Source organism: Callorhinus ursinus, unplaced genomic scaffold, assembly GCF_003265705.2.
Source record: "Callorhinus ursinus isolate GAN/ISIS: 27379988/994484 unplaced genomic scaffold, GSC_fseal_2.0 scaffold6, whole genome shotgun sequence".
NCBI classification, from domain to species: Eukaryota; Metazoa; Chordata; class Mammalia; order Carnivora; family Otariidae; genus Callorhinus; species Callorhinus ursinus.
In genome coordinates, this window is record NW_027397068.1 from 9,784,552 (window position 1) to 9,810,730 (window position 26,179).

Here is a 26,179-nt window from a genome sequence, read left to right on the forward strand (position 1 = left end):
AACTTGGAATAACAAGATAAATTTTTGGAGAGGAGTAAACGTAGGAAGGACGAAGGTCTTTCAGAAGAGAGAAGGGCGCGAGAGAAAGGCCAGAGGCTATGGCTAGCGGGTTGCTTAGTAACGGAGGAAATGCGCGCGGCCGACGCCGCCGCCTGCGCACCTGCAACGCCGGAAAGCGCGCCGCGCGGCTCAAGCGCCGTCGGAAGTGCCGAACGAGGTGCGACAGGTGGTCCTGCGCGCGTTCCAACGGCATGGAGAGGCCGGCTGGCCTTCTGCTCGCCCGTGACGAGCCGTGACGCCTCAATGGTTGCCCGGGCGCGGCTCGGGGGTTCGGAGGCCGGCGGCTCTTCTCTTCGACGCACCTCTTGTCAGGAGCGGGCGGCTGCGACTGCACCTTGGTCGGCCGTCGGGGCCGAGAACCATGAGCCCCGGGGACGCGGGCTGCTCCAACGGGCTGCTGCTGACGGTCGGCTGGCTGCTCCTGGCTGGCCTCCAGTCCGCGTGTGGGACGAACGTCACCGCCGCCCAGGATCCCGGCTTGGCCCGCGAGGGCGAGGGCGAGAGCGAGAATGAGGGCGACGAGGAGGCCGACAGCGAGAGCGAGGCTGAGAACGAAGCCCAGTCTGTGCCTGAGGAGGATGGTGAGGGCGGGAGGCCCCTTGCCGGGGGCCAGTTGAGGGCAAAGCCCTGCCCTCCGTGCGAGGACAATGAGAATTATTATCCCTGTTAACATCTGTAGAGCTCTCTTGCAGACAGCCTCGAATTTATACTTTTTTCATATGCCTAATGGCCTTGAAGACAATGTGCTAATTTTCCAAGGCCACAGCAAGAAAAACAAGCACGTACATAGACGTTGTTACAGATTTATTGTTAAATATTGCTCTGGACAGGGAAAAAGATGCCCTCCCCCCACCTTTTTTAAGGGGTAGGAGTCGGGGAGTAACCTCTCACCAATGGAAATTATTTTGACTCCTTGCAGTTACATGTTTTCTTTCCCGTTGTAGTTTTGTTTTGTTTGTTTGTTTTTGAAGTTCCAAATTGCTTGATGTCTTCCTCCTTTCCGCATTTGCTCTTTAGGTTGGAACTCAAAAGAGTTAAGAATTCCCCTCACTGACACATCTTAAACCAAAATGCTGACAAAACTGCCCAGAAGCCCCATGGCAGCTTCATGCAGCTCTGCCCTTGAGCATCTCTGTAGCCTGGTGGTGTAATTGTGCATTGAACTTCCATCCACAGAGGAATGGTGGTAGTAGAATACACCTATCAAGGGATCCAACTAGTGGTTTTGTTGGATACCTGTTAACCAAGGGAGAAGGAGCCTGTGCTTGGTCCATAAATTTGCCTTATTCTGCTGGCTTATTAAGCAATAAAACTTGACAAGCTATTATACATATTATATTGGTTAGTAACTCTCATGCTGGGCGGTAGAAGGCCAGTTGCTGGTTTGCAGCCATCTAAAGGAAAAATGATTCCCTTTCCCTATAAATGACCTGGCCAAGATTCTTTTAATATCCTTGGCAATCTCCTGTCTCCTATACATATAGAATAGGTGCTATATTTATCTGCCTTTCTTTAATTTCCTGATGACAGATAGTGACCTTCAGCGATGGAAAGAAATTAACTATCTGAGGTTAATAGTGGGATGGAGGTTTGCATTGCCATCATAACATTACATTACAGGGAGCTTGGAGAGGTCCTCGACTTTGGAAATGTGAAAGAGACTAGACAAGAAAACATGTTCTAAAATTTAATAGCTGTTGCTTCACTCTAGTTTTAAAACTAATTGAATTAATTTTAGTATTAAACCGTTCAAGGGATAGTTCTACCTGTAAAATGCTACGGTTTAAGCTAACCCCAGGCAATGAAGTTACAATGCCTTAGATACAAATTAAAATGTAGGCAAGTTACTTATTCTCTCACTGTCTCAGTTTCCTCATCTGTGAACTTTAGGGCGTCAGTGTACCTTTTTGAATTTTAAATCTACGATTTCATGCATAGTTGCTTTTTCCTGGGGAGAGTGAGAATTCAGAACTGTAAACAGTTGGAGGTGTCTAAGATTGGAAAATTTCCAGAGTTATTAAAATTTGGCAAAGCCCCTTTTAACCCTCAATGGACCAGTAAAAACATTCATCACTAATTGCTATCCAATGAACATTTTTTTTTCTTTTAAGGCATTTTACAAGTAATTTACAAAAGTAAGAATAAAGGGTTAATGAAAACAACTAATTTGAAATTTTAATAAGAATGTAAATATGGAAAACTCCAAACTTTTATTCCATATTTCCTGGTTTTGAAGATGTATATATCCCAAATGGGAAAGATACTTTGAATGTAACCAAATGCTCACTAACTGTTATGCATGAGTCTGGAGTGTATCAGTCTTATAAATACTGATTCCGGATTTCAAGTACATCTCTAATAGATTCTAGTTTATTACTTTGTGCATTGTCAAAACAATACTTTTGAAAACTGTGAAGCTGCATATTTTGTTGATGTGACCACTACCTTGTTATTTGCTCCATAATTGCAAAATGTTTTCATTTTAGGTTTATAAACACCACTTAGAATGATTGGTCCAGTGAATTTTATTCATTTCTACATCATCTATTTTCTTTTTAGTCACCTTTGTATACATACCTGCCATCATGATCTATCCATTTACAAATCTGTTATTAGGTAAATTTTGGTGGATAAACAGCTTTAAAAAGGAAAGAATGTTGTCCATATCCTTTTAGCAAAGCAGTATGGTCCAGCTTCTTTTCAAAAAACATATCAGGATCAAGTCCTTCCTATTGAAAGACTAACTGGATGAGAATACCATATATCCTTTTCATCCTTAGAAATGTAGTATTAATTGATTCTTGAGTTAGAATTCATCTAGGATATTCATCTAAGTTATCGCCATCTCTCATTTTGCTTATGCAATCAATTTCACCATCATCAGCATCTGAGGTGCTGCTGTCTGTGTTCATCTTCTGATTCATCCAACAATTGTGAAATTTTTTCTCTGTCAATTTTCTTCTCTTTACCTTTAATGGACCAAAAAAAAAAAAAAGAAATTAAAAAACCTCAACTGTGTCCAATGGCAAGCTGAAAATAGACTATCCGAAAGGTGCCTCTAGAGTTCTTTTATATCTTCCTGAGAGATGATGCAATACTTGGGGCAAAGAAATAAGAAAACAAAGGATGATATAATAGCTATGATTTATTTTACAATTTCATCATCCTTCTAAGGATTTCCAAACTTCCATTTATTATCTTACTCTTTTTTTTTTTTAAACACATAGCTGGGAATAATCAATAAGAAGTAATAAAATCCATCATTATGGATGTTTAAATGTTCAAAAATATAGGAAAAATTACTAAAATATGTTAGGTTTATAGTCATACCTCTTATGTTCCCCCATACCTTTTATACATTTTATATACACTTACACCTTTTATAAATCTAAGGGTATAGCTATATCTAGACCCTTAGATTTATAGTTATCCTATACCTATATCCTTACATTTATAAAAGGGACCTTACATTTATAGACCTACATAATAATTGCAAAATAGAATGAGTTTCATTCTTTAAAATAAGTTTTACCCTATATGAATAAGACTGTATTTTCTCTTTTTCTTTGGAACACCTCTAAGAATAAAAGTTATGAAAATCAACCTTATATATGAGCTCTTAAAAAAGAAATTCAAAAATTAAAATTGGACTCTGATGGTATATACCAAGAGTTAAAGTGTGCTGTCCAGAATTGAAGAGAACATTCCAGGATCTGGCCAGAACAAAAAGAGTAGGATCATTATCTGCATCATTGTGGATTACAGGCTTTTATCAGTAAAGTCTAAAACCAAGTAGATTTTTAGGGTGGCCTCATGATAGTCTTGACTCCTATTGAAATTATTATTGAAATATCCACTCATTTTCACCTGTTCTATCAAATTAAGACAGCCTATCACATTTTGGGGACAGTTACTTTTCAGCTCTACATGCAAGGCTTATTTCTGTAAGGTTTCATTTTGTTAGGCTTGCATAGTATTCCATCGTGGCATTTTTAGAGCCAGATTTATCTTCAAACATATTTGCTGTCCTTCCTAGTTTTTCAGAATCTCTGAACTCAGCATGATACCAATATTTTCCAAGTCCTTAATAAAAATATTAAACAGGACAGAGTCCTGTGACACATCATTCCTTACACATTGACACCAATCAGTTAGTTAGCATCAGTGGATATTACTGTTTAATGAGTTACACATAAAAGTTTACTGACATTCAGACCATATTTCTCCTTTTTAACTCAGGTATATAACAGGAAATTTTGACAAATACAATACTGAAGTCCGGATACATGTAATTTCTCTGACCCACCATTATAGGATTCCCAGCAAAAATGGAAGTCCAATTGGTTGATCTAGTGGGCACTCAAAGCCAAAAGGGACTTTAGAGATCACCTTATTAAATCCAACCTTTTTCTGAAGTTAGGAGAACTTAAGTAACTTTCTTAAAATAGCATAGGTAGTGAATAGTAGGGCTGATTGATTAATTGACTAATAGTTTTTTTAATGGTTTTTGAAAAGAGATTATATTTAAAAGTCTAAAAGTGTTAACTCATTCTCCTACCTGTGTTTCTATGTTTTAAGATTTGGCTTTTAATTTATATCTCATAATGTGCCAGCAGAAAGTATGTAGGCATTTCAAGCAAAAATGTCAATTCAGAATTGATCATGATAGTCCAAATAATTTAACAAAGTTAATATTGATTTACTTAACATATATATATCAAGAGCATACTATGTATTCAGAGAACTGTATTTGGTGCTTGTAAGTATAGAATAGCAGTGTTTATGAAGGTATTGTCTTACAGTAATCAGAATAGGAAAAAAAATGTGATGTGCACTGAGTGTGAATGAAGTTATGATTTCTTAAGCATGTTTATAGAACTAAGTTACAGAATGTTTTCACATATATTCTCATTTAATTCTTGCAAATACTCTCATTTAATTCTTAATCAAATAAGATACGTTCTCCCTTCCGAATTTTTGCAGAAGAGCTAACTAGGCCTAACAGAGTTTATGTAATTTGCTCAAACTCAGCTGATTAGTTGTAGAAGCAGCAATTTGGACTCCAGTTCCATTGCACTTTTCCATGTAATATTATCAATTTAGTATACAATGCTTAAAAAATAATTCTAACACCTCATGTCATATTTTTTTATATTGAGATATTAGTCCTAATCTGCTATGAAGAATTGGTTATATCCTAGAGCTGGTGGAAATAATGCCAAACTTCAGAACAATTAGAAACAGAGAAACATGTGGTTTAAAATCAATAATATTTGACTACTCAAATACATGTATATTCCTAAATTATCCTGCTAAATAAAGTGTTGAAATAAGTTCTTAGAAATAATTTATCATCTTAGCCTTAGAATGTATAGAACCATTCTACAACATAATTTTAATGAACATTTGGTATGAAGACTTATTTTTAGATGGAAATGATGCACTCAAATTTTTTTGAAAAATAGAGAATAGAAAAATTGGGCCTCATAATTGGCAAGCTTTTGTTTCTTTTCTTTTCTCACCTATAGAACTTTAACTCACCTTGTACTGAGCTGATAAAAAAATATTTTTAGTTTATGTAAAAGTTTAAATATAGACCTTTGCAAGGTATTTCCTAATTTAATTCATTACTTTAAAGGTTTAGGATTATTTTGATTTAAGCAATAATAAAAGATGTACTAGGAATGACATTGCTTTTCTGATTTAATAAAACTTAAAAATTATCTGCTTCTCATATGATAAGTGCTTGTATCCCTCATCCTCAAGTAAGAGTTTTCCTATGAAGTTTTCATATGATTAAATAATGTATCTTTGCACTTTATGTTTAGTTTCAAATACGACAGTAGTCAAAGAAGTAGAATTTGGGATGTGCACCGTTACATGTGGTAAGTAGCATAGAGCAGACAAATCAACAATGTTGTATTTTGGGGGGAAGGAAAGGTAAAAACTGGCAATTTTTATTTGTAATTTGTGTACTTTCATTTATCTCTCAAACTGTAATTTACACACAAAACTCAAAAGATAAGATATTTTCAGTTCATAACCTCTAAGTCTTATTTTAAGCCAGCTCCCTATATTTTTTTGGCATAAATTGCCTTCACCAAGTAAAACTTTATCTCACAGATGTTCAGAAGATGAAAGATCTTCCAATGCATCTCAGCAGATGTCTTCCCACACACTGTGTGGCAAATCAAGAAATTTGCCTATTTGTAATAGTCTAGTCTAAATTCTACATTTCTCCAATTCATATGTTATGTCTTGGAGAAAAGAGGTATTAGCTTTGGGGGGAAGATAATATTCAAAACTATGACTTCCTTCTATAATTCCATGAATAGAAATTGGACATAAAATCTCTTACATGGGGGAGGGATTAAGGCTACACGTACTATAAATAGACCAGTGTTTCTCAAACTTAAGTGTTCACCCTGGGTGCCTGCAGGGCTTGTTAAAACACAGACTGCTTGGGGCGCCTGGGTGGCTCAGTCGTTGAGCGTCTGCCTTCGGCTCGGGTCATGATCCCAGGGTCCTGGGATCGAGCCCTGCATCGGGCTCCCTGCTCCGTGGGAGGCCTGCTTCTTCCTCTCCCACTCCCCCTGCTTGTGTTCCCTCTCTCGCTGTGTCTCTCTCTGTCAAATAAAAAACAAAAACAAAAACAAAAAACTTAAAAAAAAAAAAAAAGACACGGACTGCTTGACCTAGCCCAGAGTTACTAATTCACTAGGTCTTTGCAGGAGCCGAAGAATGTGTATTTCTAAACAAGTTCACAAATAAAGCTGATGCTGCTGGTTAGAAGACCATCTTTTGACAACCACTTTGAGAACCTCTATACACTAGCATACTGAGAAGACAATAAATAATTCACAATGAAATTAAGTTTATTCTAAATAGAACTGCCTTGGAAAAAGGATAGTAAAGGGAGGAAAAAACAAAAGCCAAATGGTAAGAAGACAGAAAATCCATGCAGACCTAGAGCAGAATGATTTTTTTAAAAAATTACACCTGAATTATTTATATTTGAGTTAACATATTTTTATTGTGGCAAAATAAACCTAACAGAAGATTTACTTTTTTATCCATTTTTAAATGTACAACTCGGTGACATTAAACACATTCAGATTGTTGTGCGACCATTGCCACCATCCATCTCCAGAACTTTTTCATTATCCTGAAGTGAAACCTCCATACCCATTAAACACTAACTCTCTGCTCACCCCTCCCCACCAGCCCTTGACAGTCACTATTCTACTTTCTGTCCCTTAAGTTAATTTTAAGCCCATTTTTTACTTTAACTTCTTAGTGGGTCAGAGTCACAAAGTAGAGGAATACATGTAATAAACTTGTGAATATTCATTTGTAATTTACATCTTTCTTTTGCTGCCTTGCGAAGTTTCACAGGTAGAGAATTATTTTTATGACAATTCTAGTAATTTTTGTTGTATTACTCTATTATTTAAAGATGTGTTTCAGAAATTACATATTCATTCATCAAATGATTTTTTGAATTTTGCCTACTGTGTGCCAGTCATTGTTACAAGTGCTAGAACGAAGCAGAGGAAACCCCTTGCCTTCAAGGAGTTTATATAGGGGCAAAGACAAAAATAATAATAAAGCTGGCCTCATAGAACGAGTTTGGAAGTTCTCCTTCTATTTCTATTTTTTGAAACAGCTTCAGTAGAATAGGTATTATTTCTTCTTTAAATGTTTGGTAGAATTCCCCTGGGAAGCCATCTGGCCCTGGACTCTTGTTTTTTGGGAGGTTTTTGATTACTACTTCAATTTCCTTGCTGGTTATTGGTCTGTTCAGATTGTCTATTTCTTCCTCTTTCAGTATTGGTAGTTTATAAGTTTCCAGGAATGCATCCATTTCTTCTAGATTGCTTAATTTGTTGGCATATAGTTGCTGGTAATAATTTCTAATAATTGTTTTTATTTCTTGGTGTTAGTCATGATCTCTCCCCTTTCATTCATGATTTTATTAATTTGGGTCCTTTCCCTTTTCTTTTGGATAAGTCTGGCCAGAGGTTTATCAATCTTATTAATTCTTTCAAAGAACCAGCTTCTAGTTTCGTTGATCTGTTCTGTTTTTCTGGTTTATATTTCGTTGATTTCTGCTCTAATTTTTATTATTTCTCTTCTCCTGCTTGGTGTAGGCCTTACTTGCTGTTCTTTCTCCAGTCCTTTAGGTGTAAGTTTAGCTTGTGCATTTGGGATTTTTCTACTTTTTTGAGAGACGCTTGGATGGCTATGTAGATCTCCTTAGGACCACCTTTACAGTATCCCATAGGTTTTGGACCAATGTGTTTTAACTCTCATTAGTTTCCATGAATTGTTTAAGATCTTCTTTAATTTCCTGGTTGACCCAATCATTCTTTAGCAAGATGCTCTTTAACTTCCAAGTATTTGAGTACCTTCCAAAAAGGATTATTCACCATGACCAGGTGGGATTTATTCCTGGGATGCAAGGGTGGTTCAACATTTGGAAATCAATCAGCGTGATAGAGCACATTAATAAAAAAGACAAGAACCATATGATCCTCTCAATTGATGCAGAAAAAGCATTTGACAAAATACAGCATCCTTTCCTGATTAAAACTCTTCAAAGTATAGGAATAGAGGGAACATACTTCAATATCATAAAAGCCATCTATGAAGAGCCCACAGTGAATATCATTCTCAATGGGGAAAACAGAGCTTTTCCCTTAAGGTCAGGAACATGATAGAGATGTCTACTCTCACCACTATTGTTCAACTTAGTACTAGAAGTCCTAGCCTCAGCAATCAGACAACAACAAAGAAATAAAAGGCATTCAAATTGGCAAAGAAGAAGTCAAACTCTCTCTTCACAGATGACATAATAATCTATGTGAAAAACCCAAAAGACTCCACCCCCAAGTTACTAGAACTCATACAGCAATTCAGCAAGGTGGCAGAATACAAAATCAATACACAGAAATCAGTTGCATTTCTATACACTAACGATGTAACTGAAGAAAGAGAAATTAAGAAGCCAAGTCCATTTACAATAGTACGAAAAACCATAAGATACCTAGGAATAAATGTAACCAAAGAGGTAAAGGATCTATACTCTAGAAACTACAGAACACTTATGAAAGAAATGGAGGAAGACACAAAGAGATGGAAAAACATTCCATGCTCATGGATTGGAAGAATAAACATTGTTAAAATTTCTATGCTGCCCAGAGCAATCTACACTTTCAATGCAATCCCTATCAAAATACCACCAACATTTTTCACAAAGCTGGGACAAACAATCCTAAAGTTCGTGTGGAACCAGAAAAGACCTTGAATTGCCAAGGGATTGTTGAAAAAGAAAACCAAAGCTGGGGGATCACAATGCCTGACTTCAAGCTATATTACAAAGCAATAATCATTAAGACAGCATGGTATTGGCACAAACACAGACATATAGATCAATGGAAAAGAATAGAGAGCCCAGAAATGGACCCTCCACTCTATAGTCAACTGATCTTCAACAAAGCAGGAAAGAATGTCCAATGGAAAAAAGACAGTCTCATCAATAAATGGTGCTGGGAAAACTGGACAGCTACATGCAGAAGAATGAAACTGGACCATTCTCTTACATCATATGCAAAGATAAACTCTAAATAGATGAAAGACCTCACTGTGAAACAGGAATCCATCAAAATCCTAGAGGAGAACATAGGCAGTAACTTCTTTGACATTGGCCTCAGTGACTTCTTTCAAGACACGTCTCCAAAGGCAAGGGAAACAACAAAAATGAACTTTTGGGACTTCATCAAGATAAAAAGCTTCTGCACAGCAAAGGAAACAGTCAAAACTAAGAGGCAACCCATGGAATGGGAGAAGATTTTTGCAAATGACATTTCAAATAAAGGGCTGGTATCCAAGATCTATAAAGAACTTCTCAAACTAAACACCCAAAAAACAGATAATCTAGTCAAGAAATGGGCAGAAGACATGAACAGACACTTCTCCAAAGAAGACATACAAATGGCTAAGAGACACATGAAAAAATGTTCAACATCACTAGCCATCAGGGAAATACAAATCAAAACCACAATGAGATACCACCTTACACCAGTTAGAATGGCCAAAATTAACCAGACAGGGAACAACAAATGATGCTGAGGATGTGGAGAAAGGGGAACCCTCTTACACTGTTGGGAATACAAGTTGATACAGCCATTTTGGAAAACAGTGTGGTGGTTCCTCAAGAAGTATAGAGCTATCCTATGACCCAGAAATTGTACTACTGGATATTTACTCCAAAGATACAGATTAGTGAAAAGAAGGGGCATATGCACCCCAATGTTCATAGCAGCAATGTCCACAATAGCCAAACTGTGGAAGGAGCCAAGATGTCCTTCAACAGACAAATGGATAAAGAAGATGTGGTTTGAATATACAATGGGACATTACTCAGCCATCAGAAAGGATGAATACCTACTATTTGCATCGACATGGAGGGAACTGTAGGGGATTATGCTAAGTGAAATAAGTCAAGCAGAGAAAGACAATTATCATATGGTTTCACTCATATGTGGAACATAAGGAATAGCACGGAGGACCACAGGGGAAGGGAGGGAAAACTGAATGGGAAGAAATCAGAGAGGGAGACAAACCATGAGAGACTCTTGACTCTGGGAAACAAACTGAGGGTTACAGGAGGGACAGGGGGTAGAGGGGTGGGGTAACTGGGTGGTGGGTATTAAGAAGGGCATGTGTTGTGATGAGCAGTGGGCGTTATCCACAACTAGTGTATTGTTGAACACTACCTCAAAAACTAATGATGTAGTATATGTAACTGAACATAATATAAAAAAACAAAAAATAATAATATTAAAACATGCAATATGTCAGATGGTGATAAATTCTAAGGAGAAAGATACCTTAAAAGGCAGCATTTTACATCTAAAATATTTTAAAATATTTAAAAATATTTTCAGTTTAGGGGCGCCTGGGTGGCTCAGTCGGTTGGGCGGCTGCCTTCGGCTCAGGTCATGATCCCGGAGTCCTGGGATCGAGCCCCACGTCAGGTTCCCTGCTCAGTGGAGAGCCTGCTTCTCCCTCTCCCTCTGCCTGCCTCCCTGCCTGCCTCTCTGCCTGCCTCTCTGCCTACTTGTGCACTCTCTCTTTCTCTGTCAAATAAATAAATAAATAAACCTTTAAAAAAGAAAAGATGATCACAACCTTATAATAAAGTACTTCTGAGCTCAATAAAAAAATTAAAAAAAATATTTTCAGTTTATAACAAGTAGAGGAACAAAAAGCATTTTGGTGAAAATTCTATTGAACTCTCAAAACAATATTTTAGCAGTCAAAAAGTTTTCTTTTCTGGAATACCCAGGCAGATTTTTAGTGTTACTTGGACTTACAGAAAGTCTCACACCTACACACATCATTGCAATGAACTGTATTTGGCTAAATAAATTCATAAATAAACTTGCTTGGAAAATATTTATACATTTCAGAATAAGGCTGTGCATCTAGAGAGGTACCTTTTATAAATTCAAGTGGATCTATACTGTAGGCATTCTTAGGCATCTCTTTTAATCAAAAGAGATCTTTTCTCAAAGAATACACTTATGATGAGCACTGAGTAATGTATAGAATTGTTGAATCAAGATATTGTACACCTGAAGCTAATATAACACTGTATGTTAACTATACTGGAATTAAAATTGAAAAATTAAAAGTAAAAGAGATCTTTCCTCTTCCAACATTTCATTTCCTTATCTCATGTAGAGTCCTCTCCCTTGCTACTCAGTTTGGTCCACAGACCAGCTGCGTCAGCATCGCCTGGGAGCTTGTTAGAAATGCAGAATCTCAGAACCTACTTCAGACTTAATGAATCAGAATTTTGCCTGTTAATAAGATTTTGAGGTGATTGCATGCACTCTAAAGTTTGAGAAGCACTGTTGTAAGTCATCTCTAGACTTCAACTCTCCCTTGCCCTCGAGAATGGGTTTATAATTAACATCTTTAGGGGCTGAAAGAGGGAATCTGGTAGACAAGGAAATCAAGATGGACTTTTCCTTAGCCTGTAGCTACACTGTCTTATCACAGGTCACTTAACATACGGTGTGTTTTGCATGATAGAACATTTTATCATGTTCCTCAATTCTGGTAATGAAAAGCAAACCTAATGGAGATCTGAGATGTTAATAAAGACTTGATTTCTTGTTGTAAAAAAAAGTGCGGTAATTCTCAAGAGAGTGTCTTGTTAGAAATTGAGATTTGGTCATTACTAGTTTGTCCTCATATTTAATAGAGAGACTTTACTAATTTAAATATTAAAAAGCATCATTTATATTTTAAAATGTGATTTTTGGAATGTCCTCCAGAACTCCAAAACCATTTCTAAAACTTCTATGTCCAGACAAATTTGGGAGACCCTGTGTCCTACTATATTTCGTCAAATCTAAGACTTTTGTCAGCTATGAGAAGCATATTTTATGCACCTCTAAAAAAGAAAAATGCTGCCAATTTGTCACATGCTGTCAATTCTAAGATAAATTCTGATTTCTGATTTCAAAGATGTTAAAATGTAAAAATTTTACATCTTAGATCTGTGAAACTTTACACACAATAGCTCATTAATTTACTAGCATATTAAAAAAAAGTTCCCCCAAAATTCTGTAATAAAGAGGACACTTTGATTTTATTTAATGTATCATTTTCAAATGTGTATAATTTTGGAATCCTTTTTCTTATGGTAACAACTAGAGGAACCAGTGTTTCATGTAACTCACTTTGGGAAATGCTGTTTTATGAAATAATTCAAAATGAGGGACATAAAAATATTCTAAGCATTGTCACTCTGAATTTAGGAATTTAACTTCTGAAATTAGGAGAAAAGTCTCAAAAAAGACCTAGATGGAAAAGTAAAGAAAGAGGAATGAATTTTTCTTAACATTTGCTGATTTCTTTTACCAAAGGTGTTGGTATTAGAGAAGTTATACTAACAAATGGATGCCCTGGAGGTGAATCCAAGTGTATTGTACGGGTGGAAGAATGCCATGGACCAGTAGATTGTGGCTGTGAGTTGGACTCTGCATTGGAGGGAGATGGAGGGGAAGAGTTTACTCTGTGGAAATAGCCTTAACCTCAGGTTGCCATGGGTGGAAGGAATTGATCAATTGATATACTAAAAGGGAATTACAATAAAATTTAAAATTCCACTTCTCTAGACAGTTATAGCTCCTAGTACCTTTCTGCCTTCGCTTTACATTTTTCTGTGATGTCTAAAATTTAACGTATATTCTCCATAATACACTGGAACCTTATTGTACTCAGGGTCTGTGGTCAAGTCTTTCCTATAGTGAAACACTCTTAACATTTTGGTAATGACATTTTATCAGTAGATTGGCAAACTTTAAATTGGGAACTTTGAAAGCTGTTCTATATCATATTACACTACTGGGGTGGGGGGTCTCTAACCAGTAAATTGAAAGCCACTAGCAGGTCTCAAAGTTTAATCTAATAGATCACTAAATTGGTTGTCCTTGCTATTTATTCTGCCAAAGGAACACACAGCTATGGTATGTCCCACCTGCTTCTTTTGGTGACTTTACTTTGCATCCATCACTCCTCTCTGCTCTTCTACACTCAAACCCTCAATAATAATTTTGAGAACTTCCAGCATATAATCGATTTTAAAACCAAAAGTGGCTTTTAAAAGTAGCTTTTTTATAAAGCAATTTATCATGCCTAATGGTATATATGTATTTAATTTTTCTTTTTTTTAGGGGGTAGACCAGTTTCAGAAAGTCTTGAAAGTGTTAGACTGGCATGTATTCATACATCTCCTGTAAATCGTTTCAAATATATATGGAAACTTCTAAGGCCAGACCAAGTAAGTAATAAACGTATGTAATGTGGTGCTTTCTAGTGAGTGATAAAATATGTTTCCCAGTGCTTGATGGCTATCAGAAAACCCTCTCTTTAGAAGCAGTTTGCAAAAATGAAGTTAAAAGTCTTATTTGTTATTATTGAGATTTTAGTTTAATTGAATTTTAATGCAATAACAATTGCATTATTAAGTGGGGCTAAAACTTTACATATGTCTTGGGGTCAGCTATTATCAGAACTTAAAAACATCCCTTTTATATAAAGTATTCTATTTTGGAAGCAAAGTTTTCATTTGTATATATAGGAATTGTATGATGATAATAGTAGCTAACATTAATGGAGGGCTTATTAAATATCAGACATACCTCAAGTACCACAGTTTCTTTTAACCCACATAACAATCCATGAGGTAATCCTTATCATTATACCCATTTTACAGATAAGCAACTGAGAAGCAGAGAGTACCTTGTCCTGGGTCACACAGGCAGAAGTGGTAGGGTTAGTACTTGATGTCTGGACTGTCTGACTCTAAAATCCATGTGCATAATTAAAAAATCCTAGACTGAGAGACAATGACTGTTCTTTTGTTATGGGAAATAAATTGTTTCCTGATCTTAAGTTTACATAAAGAATGTTGGTACTTTTTTTTTCCTTTTTAAATAGCAACCCATTATCCTTGCAAATGATTCAGCAATCCTGGAAGTACACAGAGAAGTTCATCCCTTGGCTTTTGAGTGTACCACCTTGGATAATAATGAAATAATAGCATCTATTAAATTCACAGTCTATACAACAAGTGGTAAGTGCCCAGTAATGTTTTGGTTTGCTTATATCAAACTTTAAAAAGCATCAGAATCATGTGGAGGGTTCGTTGAAACAGACTGATAGACCCACTCCCAGAGTTTCTGATTTAGTAGATCTAGGGTGGGCTGACACAATAGTTTGCATTTCTAACAAGTTCCCAGGTGTTGATGGTTCAGAGAAAACCTTTGGAAAACCACTGGTTTATATCATTTAGACTTTCTGCAAGGTGGTGCTTAATTTCTTTTTCACAAAGTAGAGTCAGATGTGTTTCACTTTGGGAAACTTGGTGCATTCCTGCAACATCTCCAAAGAACAGTCCTCTAACTTGAATTAAATTCTTTTACTTCTATCACAAAAGTGAAAATGGATACACGGAGTCCTCATGGATACTTAACAAAAGTTTTGATACAATAAAATAATAAAATTAAGAAACGTGTCAAAACATGGCTCTTTAAAAATTATTCATTTGAAGACAATATTTTTTGATGAAATAATAATGCAGTCCTCAATATATGTCACAAAAGACAAATCTTGTCCTGAATATAATATTACATGTTAGAAACTGTGCTTCCCTTGCAAAATGGATCCATGTTCATGTCCTTTCAGTTTAGACTATGATGTCTAATATATCCAGTTATTTCTTCTTGTTTATTTTGCTCTTAACCATTTTATTATGGTTGTCATTGTTGTTGAGGGTATGAAGGGGTTTGGTCACAAGTTCTTTTGAGAATCCAATCAAGACTCAGGAAGCTTTTCCCAGAAAAATACCCACATAAATAGATAGGCCAAAAGCTTCCTGCTATTTTAAGAGAATTCATGGATTTCTTGAAGCTTTTCTCAATCTCCAAGTAAAGAATTTATGCTATAGTTTAGAGATACCATACAGCATAACACTGTCTATTAAAATGGAAATAAGCTAAAGTGTTTCAGGGAAGACTTTTCAAAATACACTCTAAGTTTCTTTAGTGTCTTTACTGTCTTTAAAAAAAACATTTATGGTGAAAGCTAATAATCTTACTCTTATGTTGAGATATCAAGTGTTATTAAAAGGATAATTTCAATAAAGTGCTAAAAAAGGCAAGAAAGGACCAAACCTCATCAAACTAAAAAATATCTCAGTGAGTACTAGTTCAGGGTATTAAAGGTTTTTGGGGGCCATTCTCAGTTTTTGTTCCCACAGCCTAGTCTTTGTTAGGACCATAGCTCTTCCTGTGATTAGAAGTCTTTTTTAAAAATTTTATTTTATTTTATTTAAATTCAGTTAATTAACATATAATATATTATTAGTCTCAGAGGTAGTGTTCAGTGATGCATCAGTTGTATATAACAACCAGTGCTCATCACATCACAAGCCCTCCTTAATGCCCATCACCCAGTTACCCCATTCCCACCACCCCCCTCCACTCCAGCAACCCTCAGTTTGTTTCATAGAAGTCAATATGCATTTGATAGTGTGAAAGCTAAGCTAGACATTAATGATACTTAAATGAGACAAAGTTGACTTCTCTCTTGTAGCAGTCTAAGGCTGGTGGGTTAGCTCTGCCATCTCAGTACATGGTCTGGTTAAATGACAAAATGTTTTTAGAACACTTTGGTATCAATTAGTTTCTTTTAAAAATGACAATTGGGAATACCACTGTGAATGACCCTTTTGGCTGTTTGGACATCAAAGAAATATTTTGCCTATAAATATCAACACAATATGGTACTGGCTTGAAACAAGTACACAATTGAAATATCTTTAGGGTAAATATGGTTTAGTTAATGAAAATTTCCCATCCATCCCCTATACATCAGATTTTTCACTTCCACAATAGTTGTCTTTATAGTTAGGCTTTATTATGGATTGAATTGTGTCTCCCTTCTCAAGTCTTAACTACCAGAAACTCAGAATGTGACTGTGTTTGGAAACAGGATCATTGCAGATGTAATTTGTTCAGCTAAGACAAGGTCATACATACTAGAATAGAGTGGGCCTTTAATTCACTATGACTGGTGTCCTTATAAGAAGAGGGAAATTTGGACACAAATACAGAATGAGAGAAAAGAGAATGTCATATGAAGACACAAAGACACACAGGGGGAAGACAGACATGTGAAAACAGAGGCAGAGATTAGAGTTATATTGCCATAAGCCAGGGAACATCTGGGGCCACCAGAAGTAGGAAGAAGAAAGGAAGGACCACCCCCAGAGCCTTTGGAGTGAGCATGGCCTTACCAATACCTTGCATTCAGATTTTTAGCCTCTAGGACTATGAGACAATAAATTTCTGTTGTTTTTAACTCACCCAGTTTGTGGTACTGTTATCATGGCCCTGGAAAACGAATGCAAACATAAGCTTAGTTTCTTTAAGTGAGAACATCGAAATTCAGCCTATTTTTCATTAAGAAATTCCAATAGGAAATGCAGCCTATTTTTTTAGATATAAAAGTAATCTAGATATAAAAGTGATCCTTGCAAGAAGACTACCCTTGAAATAAAGTAAAACCTTTCTACCTCTCACTCTTCATTCTCTCTTGGCTAGTATTGCAGGGTAGTGAATAAATGGAAAGGAATTTTGCATTTCTTCTTCTTGGGTTTTAATCCTAAAAGGTGTCTTTCATTTGAGCTTAAAAAATCTCACTGCTTCTGTAAATCTAAAATTATCAAAAACAAAAAGTTTTTAAAAATCCAACAATGTTGGAATATAAATATGATGTGATTTCTCTCTCACACTTGGAACTATTTAGTGAGATCACTAATTAAGTTTATAGCACTAGAATTACTAAGGAAAATGAAAACTTGTACCCCATGGTGTTTAAAGATGAAGGACAAAAATCCAGACAAGCAGCTGAGATTGCCCATACAGGAAACTACTTCTGATAGAGTGGTACTTACCAAAATTAAAATATTACAATATATAGAACAGCTTGCACAAATCATTAAATGGTTTGAACCGTTTAATGAACATTGGTTTACTTATCTGTGTAATTCAGTAGTTGCATCTAGTGATCTCTCTGGTCCTTCTCCACACAAATTCTTTATGATCCTATGATTTGGGGGACTGGGAAGAACCACAAGAAAGCTATATAGTTGGTAAAGTAAGTAATATTTGATGTAAATTGGCTTTTCACCAATTTACAATGTAGCAGTGTTATAATACATATGGTAGACTGGCTTGTCTCTTTAATAGCCTTATTTGCAGGAAGAGCAGAAAGATATGGGAGAGAATGTCTGATTTAAAAGTATTGTGTGGATATTTGTATAAAAAATAAACTTCAAACCCTATCTTACAACATATATAGAAATTAGAAATATGTCATAGTCCTAAATATAAAAACTAAAACCATAAAGCTTTAAAATGGAAACCATAAAGCTTTAAATTAGGAGAAAATCTGCATGATACTGGAATAGGCAGGGTTTCTTAGTTATGACTCAGAAAACAATCACCATAAAAGGGATAAATAAAGCTTCATCAAAATTAAAAACTTTAGCTCATTAAAATAAATCATTAGAAAAATGAGAAGGCAAGCCAAAACCAGAGAGAAAAAAACTCACAAAACATATAGTATAACCAGTACAATCAGTTTGGACAAAGATCTTACAGTTTCTTGGAAAACTAAAGTATACCTCTACCCTATGATCCAGCAGTTCCACTCTTAGGTATTTATCCAAGAGAAGTGAAAATGTATGTTTGCAGACGACTTGCATAAAAATATTCATAGTAGTTTATTTATAATAGCTTAAAGCTGCAACAGCCTAAATGTCCATCAATAGAAGAATGAATAAACAAATTGGAATACTAATCATCAACAAAAAGGAAAAACTATTGATAAATGCAACAGTATGGGTCAATCTTTAAAACAGGCTGAGAAAAAAAGCCTTACATGAAGGAACACATAGTGTATGTTTCCATTCCTATAAAGTTCTAAAATAGGTAAAACTAATCTGTAGTGGAAAAGAAAATCAGTAGAGTAGTTGCCTCTGGAGGATGGGTCAGGAATTAACTGGGAAGGGCTCAAGGGAGTTGATGAGGTATAGCAATATTCTGTGTCTTCATAGGGTTTGAATTACATATGTGTGTTTGCATTTGCCAAAACTAAATAAATGTACATTTAAAATCTTTGTGCAATTTATCGTAAATTTTACCTCGAGAGAAAAAATATAAACAAGTATTGAACTTGTTTGATATGCCTGTTGAAGATTTTTATGGGAAGTATGCAGACATTAGCAAATTATGTTGAGATGCATTGAAAAAATAAGATGAATCAATGAATTTGTAGAAGGATGGATAAATGGATAGTAAAATGTTGATGGTAGTATCTGGGTGGTGGGAATACAGGATGTTCATTGTTAAATTCTTTCAACTTTTCTGCATGTTTGAAAAGGACATTTCAAAGGTGATGAGCAAGTTTACTAATGACTTTCTTTCCACTAATTCTTTCTGTGTCTTTTTTTAGAGTTGTTTTTTAGATATAAAATTTCGATTTAGATATATCTCTCTTTTTTTTTCCCCAGTAGTAATAATCATCAGGTGTGTGTTTTTTCTCTAGAACTGCAAATGAAAAGATCAAACCGACCAGACACTGATGCAGTCCTAGTTTTTGTGCTGACCATAGGAGTTATTATCTGTATATTCGTGATCTTTATACTGATCTTCATAATTATAAACTGGTAGGTGAAGGGCTGAACTGAGTCATCACCCTTGCTTGATGTCCTCCTTGTTGTCCCCCCCTTGTTTGATGAACCCCAAGCCCTGCCCATGACACATCCCACACGTGTCTTGTAACAATCCAAAACCCTATATACGTCCTGCAACTATTCTACTTCAGGTTACCTGAGCTCATGACTTGCTTCTCACCACGAGAGAGATTTAAGTACAATTTTTATAATTTTACGTAGTAATTGATAAAAAATACAAGAATGTTTTGAATGAATATGTGTTTTGTTCAGTTGTAGTTCTCACAACTCTAAAACTTGGTTAGTGTAACCTACTCTAATTCATTTTTTTAAAGAATATTTCTAATACTTACATGAGTTTACACCCCTGGTACAGTCTGAGGACTCGTCTACTATCATAAATGCAGTGGATGCACCACAAACTAAAAATAAATTGTGACTAAGGAGGCACTTCTAATTATAGAAAATTATATACATCTACTTAGTTTTGGTTTTCAGTTCTTAATGGATTTTTGTTTTGTTTTTGCTTTTTCTCCAGGGGGGCAGTCAAGTCTTTCTGGGGAGAAAAAGCCTCAACAGCTGAGATACACTCTGAGCTGAGTTCAACGAGATACAAAGATTCAACTTCTCTTGACCAATCACCAGCAGAAATACCTGGAAATGAAGATGATGCTTTAAGTGAATGGAATGAATGATATATGGATGGTATAAAAGAAACCAAAGTAGAGTAGAGCATATCAGATTCATTACTATAAAAATAAAATATATGGTGAAATACTTTAATAATATTGCAAATGATTTCCCACAGTCTAAAGGTAATATAATATGAGAAGGGGCTGTTTTAGTTAGTGTATCTTTGCGATGGAGTTCTCAAAAGTTAATTTGTTCTCAACATTTGCCATGTCAGATAATTACTTGGTAACATTTACCTAGAGGTACACACACACACACACACATAATATTCTAAACACATTTTTGATCAGTTCAATCACTTCAAGGTGATGTGCCTGTTTTGTCCCAAATAAGAAAAATGTAATATAGAAGATGCCTTGCATATTAGACTTTCTCCCTTCTGGGAGCACTGAGTTGAACAACTAAAGCAAATCATAATTGAGAATTTCTGCAGGGCATGTGACATACAAAGAATCATTTGTAAGACATGAAATAATAATAATAACAGCAACAACAACCACCAACACTTGGTAACTACTATGTGCCAAGCATCCCTCAAAGCATTTTACATTATTTTAGGTAATGTAACTAAGATTGTATATAAGAAATTTGTGAGGAGGAACTGGGGTGGAACTTGGAGATGGCTGAGTAAATGATATAAATTTAACATGCCCCGTATTTCTCACAGAAAAAATAAATTAAGGACTTTTGAATGTCCACTGATAACCTTCATTATGCTTGGTATACAGGTAATAACATCTCAAAGCCATTATTTATTTCTGAACGTCATCACTGTCATTTTGTGCTGTGTCATTATGTGATACAGCTTTGGCCAACTATCATGCAAGATGCCAAGGCACTAGACAGTTTGATTTGGTAGACTTATCAGAAATTAATTTTCAGAGGTTATGGTAGTAGCACAAAATACACTTAATTTTTTATAGATGAATTCTATGCCAACTTTGTTGCTCTTATTACAAGATTTACCTGATGACAGCATTAACTCTGCCCATCTGTGAAGAAGACACTGTAAATGGGCATTATTGTATATGTCCCTCTAGTAGCCTAGAAATAGGCTGTGTTGTGGAATTATCCATGCTTTCTATTTTCTATTTGTATTTGAGAGAAGCAATGGAGAATTGGCTGGAAAATGACTGTTATCTATTATGGGAATTCCACTAGAGACTTCAAAGTGAAAAGAAATTGTTTTAATAAAATCTTCCAAAATAATTGTGGTTTTTTGGTGACACCCCTCTTCTTCCTAGATAAGTGTGAAAAAGAAAGTCAGCCTTCCTTATTTCTTATTCCTGATTAAATATGGCATAGGTGCTGAACATTCTTGAATGGTTATTATTATCTTTATTTTTAGAACCATGAATAGCAGTGGTTTCTAACTATATTTCAATGACTAATAATGTTCAGTCAGGTTAACAGGTTTAGTTCAGTGCTGTTCACTGAATATTTCTGTCTACTCTCCAGGCATATGGTCGGGTGGGGGCCATGTAACTAGTTCTGACCAATAAGTTGTGAGACAAAGTTCCAAGTGTCACTTTCAGACTAGAACATTTCACTGTGAAAACATCCAGAGCTTATCTCCTCTCTGCTAGACCAACCAGAAATGCTTGGGTGGTGACTGTTGGTGACATTGGAAAGGAGAGTCTGTACCAGGAAGAATGCACCTTGTTTTTCCAAACACCTTGGATCCCAGAGTGAGGCTCACATGGCACAGGATCTCATCAACCAAGATAGATATGTAGCATGAGCTAGAAGTAAACCTTGTTATTTTAAGCCACTTAGAGATTGTTTAGCTTTACTAAGACTATCCTTATTGACACATAAATGTCTTCTGAAAAACAGGTTTTCAAGGTCATATGAGTTGAAGACTTCTTTAGCGAAGAACTTCCCATCAATATGCTATGCACATTGTGATTCTCCAGGAAGGGGATGAAGGTGTAATATTTTTCAAATTTATTGGTGGTCTATCTAACAAAAGTGAAAGCATGCATGAATGTTAATACTATACCAACTCAGAAATGCAGTTTTGGGCAGAACTGTCTGATAGGTCTGTTTACAAGGAGTTAGGGCTCAGTGATCTAGTCTTTCATAATGTGTAACACACTGCATATCAGCAATACAACTTGACCATAGTAGCACTTTCTCTCTTAGATCTATCTAGGTGTTACTCAGACCTTCCACTGGTCAAGACTTACTTTGATGGCCTTTCTTGAAATTGTCCTATTCCTAAGAGCAGGGGCTCCTCTCTTAAGTACTATGACCACACTGCACTAGTTATAATAATCAACAAATCTTATATTGATGTAGATTAAAATATGCTTGAGGTCTCCATGAAATCACTCCAGGTCTCATGAAGACCTTCTGTCAGCTGCCACTTGGTGATAGTCTGTGTGTTGGGGGTGATCTATTTCTGCCATGGTGCCTGAGGTCTCCATTGCACACCACTAAAGATTTATGGAGTCAGTCACTTGCCCTCTCCAGGCAGACTAGAAGAGACATCTTCTAGTTCTTATCTACTCCCAAATTCTAGGCATTTCTTACTTTCCTTGGTCGTCAAAGTATCCACAAGGAAAGCCTTGAGGTTTGCGTTTGGATACAGGAGGTAAATGAAGCAAAGCAATAATGTATCCAAAAGAAGCCTTCCTTTTGTATCCCAAGGCATCTCTGCATATGTAGCAGCAGGATTTTTGAAGTGGCCAGATAACACCCTACTCACCCAAAGAATCTTCCATTTGTCTTTCATTCAACTAACTAACCTTCATTGAGCCATTCCTATGAGCCAGGTACTGTACTAGGCATTAGGAATACAGTTGATGATAAAAAGATAGGTTTCCTCTTCTTTTGGAGTTTGTCATTTACCCAAGACAGACATTACAATCAATCACAACTGGGATTAACATATTGAAGAAAAGCTGCAAGCTTCTGTGAAGCTGTATTAGGGGAAATAACATTTTAAGGAGACTTGAAGCCTGAAAAGGCATTACCCTGGTTAACAGGGAGAAGCGCCGAGGCAGAGGGAGGAGCAGGTGTGAAAGCTCTGAAGAAAGAGAATGACACATTCTGAGAGAAGCCTAGTTGAGCTGAAATGCAGAGAAAGGGGGGGGGAAAGTGGTGGGAGATGAGACTGGGAATGTATGAAGGAGCAAGTGATATGTGTGTGTGTGTGTGTGTGTGTGTGTGTGTGTGTGTGTGTACAGATACATATAATATAGCCAAATGGCCTGAGAATATATATCAAAGGATTCAGTGTTGAAATTTGTACTCCTGATTTTTTTGCTAAGCCATATATGCCCATGCCTTTCTGAACATTTATTATTGGCTTTTTAAAAAAAGATTTATTTATTTATTTGACAGAGAGAGAGAGACAGCAAGAGAGGGAACACAAGCAGGGGGAGTGGGAGAGGGAGAAGCAGGCCTCCTGCCGAGCAGGAGGGGCTCCATCCCAGGACCCTGAGATCATGACCCACGCTGAAGGCAGTCGCCCAATGTACTGAGCCTCCCAGGCACCCTCATATTGGCTTTTTGATAGATCATGACTGTTGATCCTTACCTAGATAAGGTGGTCTATATTTTAATCTGGGTTCATTTGAGTCCTACTGACATGCAAGATGTCCTTAATTAGACCTAATTATCTTCCATAGTAGTTCCTAATTCACTCTCATATTATTCAGCTAAGATCTAGAAACAGGAGATTAAGAGCTCCCAACAATGACTAGGGTTGGTGGCCATACCTCTGGGCCAGCAGCAAGTGATAAGGTGCTTGATAGACATTGTAGGCTACAGTTTCCTACAATTTTGGACATGACACATAATGAAGCAGATAATGTTATTCATCTTGTTGAAATACATTCCAACTTCCTTCTGTTAACATATGCATAATACTTCAATTCAAAATGATTTTCTTCCCAGAGTAGTTCTAATACAAGCTGTATGTTCTCTGTTTCTGTCTTCTTAATCTCTTAAAAATTGATGTGATTTTTCTATTTTGGTTCCACTTCAACTATATTTTAAATCTACTTCTCCATTTATTTTTTGTTATATCCTGGAGGACAATCTTTTTGGAATTCATAACCCATCTCTGTTGTGATCCACCATCTGTCTCAAAGAACAGAGAACCCATTTACATGGTTATTTAGGCTTTGAGGTTACCACAATTTTATTATCTGTGATCAAGTCATTTGTATGATGGAAAACAGTTTGTCTTTGACAGTTTTCTGATTCTTGTTGCAAATAAAACTTGGATGTTGAATATCAGGAGTTTTTTCACCATTTAAAGGAAATAAATGCAAAAAAGGGACACATCTTTCTTTGATATTCAGTTTCTACATTTTGTGAAAATATCAAGTGCATTTAAATTAATGATAGGTATTCAAGTCTTTTTTCTTGAAAAGAATTTTAGGGTTAAGCAACAATTAAATTATGCTCTTAGGGACATATACTAGCTTATTATTTTTTGTACTTATGTATTTATAAATATATATGTTATTTGAAATTAATTCTCTAGGCTCTACAGTGAGTATTTTCATCAAAAATGAAGTACATTAGTATCTTTGCTAAGTGAAACTTGCATAAGCAAAGGTTCAAAGGTGGCAATTAAATTGTTGCTTTTATATGATGACAGTGCAATGTGTCCTTGAGAAATGTTTCCACAGCTGTAAAGGATTTTATGCTGAGCTATCTATAAGGCCCACTGAATTTCTTTTTCACTCAGATACATTTTTTTGGTGTACATTATTTGTTGAGGACAATAGAAACATCACAGCTTCCTTTCTGTACATTAATCTTCTCCTTTTTCTTGACAGATATGGTTTTCTTCCAAGCATTACTGAGATAAAACTCAAGGTGCTTTTGGACACACTGGTTGGGTTTAAGCCCTCTCATCAAAGAGGCATTTTGAGATTTGTATTATTTACACAGTACCCCAAGGTAACACCAATACGTGCTTTACAAGGAATAGAAATCATCTGACAGTAATGAAATCATGTTCTTCCAGAACAAACAATATAAGGCCCTAGAGGTAATAGGGATAGGAAAGAGTACAGTACAAACCATGCTCTTTCATATACTCTGGGGGAAAGCAGCACACAGCATACAGTTATTAGAGCTAGCGAGCTTCATAAAGGAAGTGGATATGCTGGGTTTCTTTGCAGCAGGACTAGGAGCTGTGTTGATGCACAGGAGTTGGGAGGTCTGTGGGGGAGGATGACGTAGGGTGTTAGCCTGAAGTTATGAGTGCCTGAGTCTGATGGTTGAAGATGCCGGAGTTGATGACAGGGCCAGAGGAAGAGTGGGGGTGGGGTGAGGACTGGGGGCTTATAGGAAGGATGAGGAAGAATTGTAAGCAGGTGGAGTCATGGAAAGCCTGGAAGGTGAAGAGATGCCAAAGCAGAGTGGGAGAAACATAGTCTGAACAGCAGGAAAGGAAAATGGACTTGGCAGTAACATTTGGCAGAGATTGGAGTAGGGAACTGATGAGAAAGAGGCCAATGAGAAGGAGTTTGTGTAAATCAAGGCAGGATGTGATGAGTGTCTTGGCAGCAGAGAGAATAAAAAAGAACAGATTTTAGAGAAAAAAATTTTAAGTAAAGCTAGATGTGAGGATATACAGATAAAGAGAACAATGAACCCAGGAGCCAAGTTCAATCTATTTCTGTAGTTACCTTCCTTCTCATCTACTCTCATGTTAATTTGTCCCTATTTTATAAAAAATCTTCCCCTGACCTTCAATAATACTGTTCTTTTTCTTGTTTTTTCATCTATCTCTCTGTCATTCTTTTTTTTTTTTATGGCTTTAATCTCTCTTTTGGGTGCTCTAATTATGTATCTCCAACTTGAACAGATCCCCAGAGCTTTAATTTTGCATTTCTGCTGTTGGATATTTCCTCATGGATGCACTGCTATCATCTCAGAGTCCATAAAACCAAAATTTCCTATATATATGTGTTTTTTTTTAAAGTACCTCCTCTGCGGTATTACTATCCTCCACCCAACAGGCTCCAAATCTCACCTCTACATGCCCAAGTAGTCACCAAGGCCAGCAAATATCTCCCCAGAATCTGTTCTTTCTTCCCATCACAGTCAGATTCCCCTTTCCTTAGCCCTCCTAGGGCATCT

The 26,179-nt window shown here is 36.3% G+C and overlaps 1 protein-coding gene across 1 annotated transcript; it reads left to right on the plus strand.

Moving 5' to 3' along the window:
* The first annotated feature begins 281 nt into the window (after positions 1-281).
* On the plus strand, positions 282-21,280 carry SPACA1 (sperm acrosome associated 1). The gene is made up of 7 exons (XM_025862435.2): positions 282-641; positions 5,889-5,945; positions 13,002-13,103; positions 13,812-13,918; positions 14,578-14,713; positions 19,252-19,372; positions 19,917-21,280. The coding sequence occupies exons 1-7, from the start codon at positions 422-424 to the stop codon at positions 20,071-20,073; spliced, it is 900 nt and encodes a 299-aa protein (XP_025718220.1). The 5' UTR covers positions 282-421; the 3' UTR covers positions 20,074-21,280.
* The last annotated feature ends 4,899 nt before the right edge of the window (positions 21,281-26,179 follow it).

Bases quoted from the DNA above. Each gene is read 5' to 3' on its own strand.
- SPACA1 (XM_025862435.2), top strand. From the start codon at position 422: ATGAGCCCCGGGGACGCGGGCTGCTCCAACGGGCTGCTGCTGACGGTC. The intron at 642-5,888 runs GTGAGGGCGGGA...CTTTATGTTTAG, and splicing joins GTCTGTGCCTGAGGAGGATG to TTTCAAATACGACAGTAGTC. The intron at 19,373-19,916 runs GTAGGTGAAGGG...CTTTTTCTCCAG, and splicing joins ATCTTCATAATTATAAACTG to GGGGGCAGTCAAGTCTTTCT.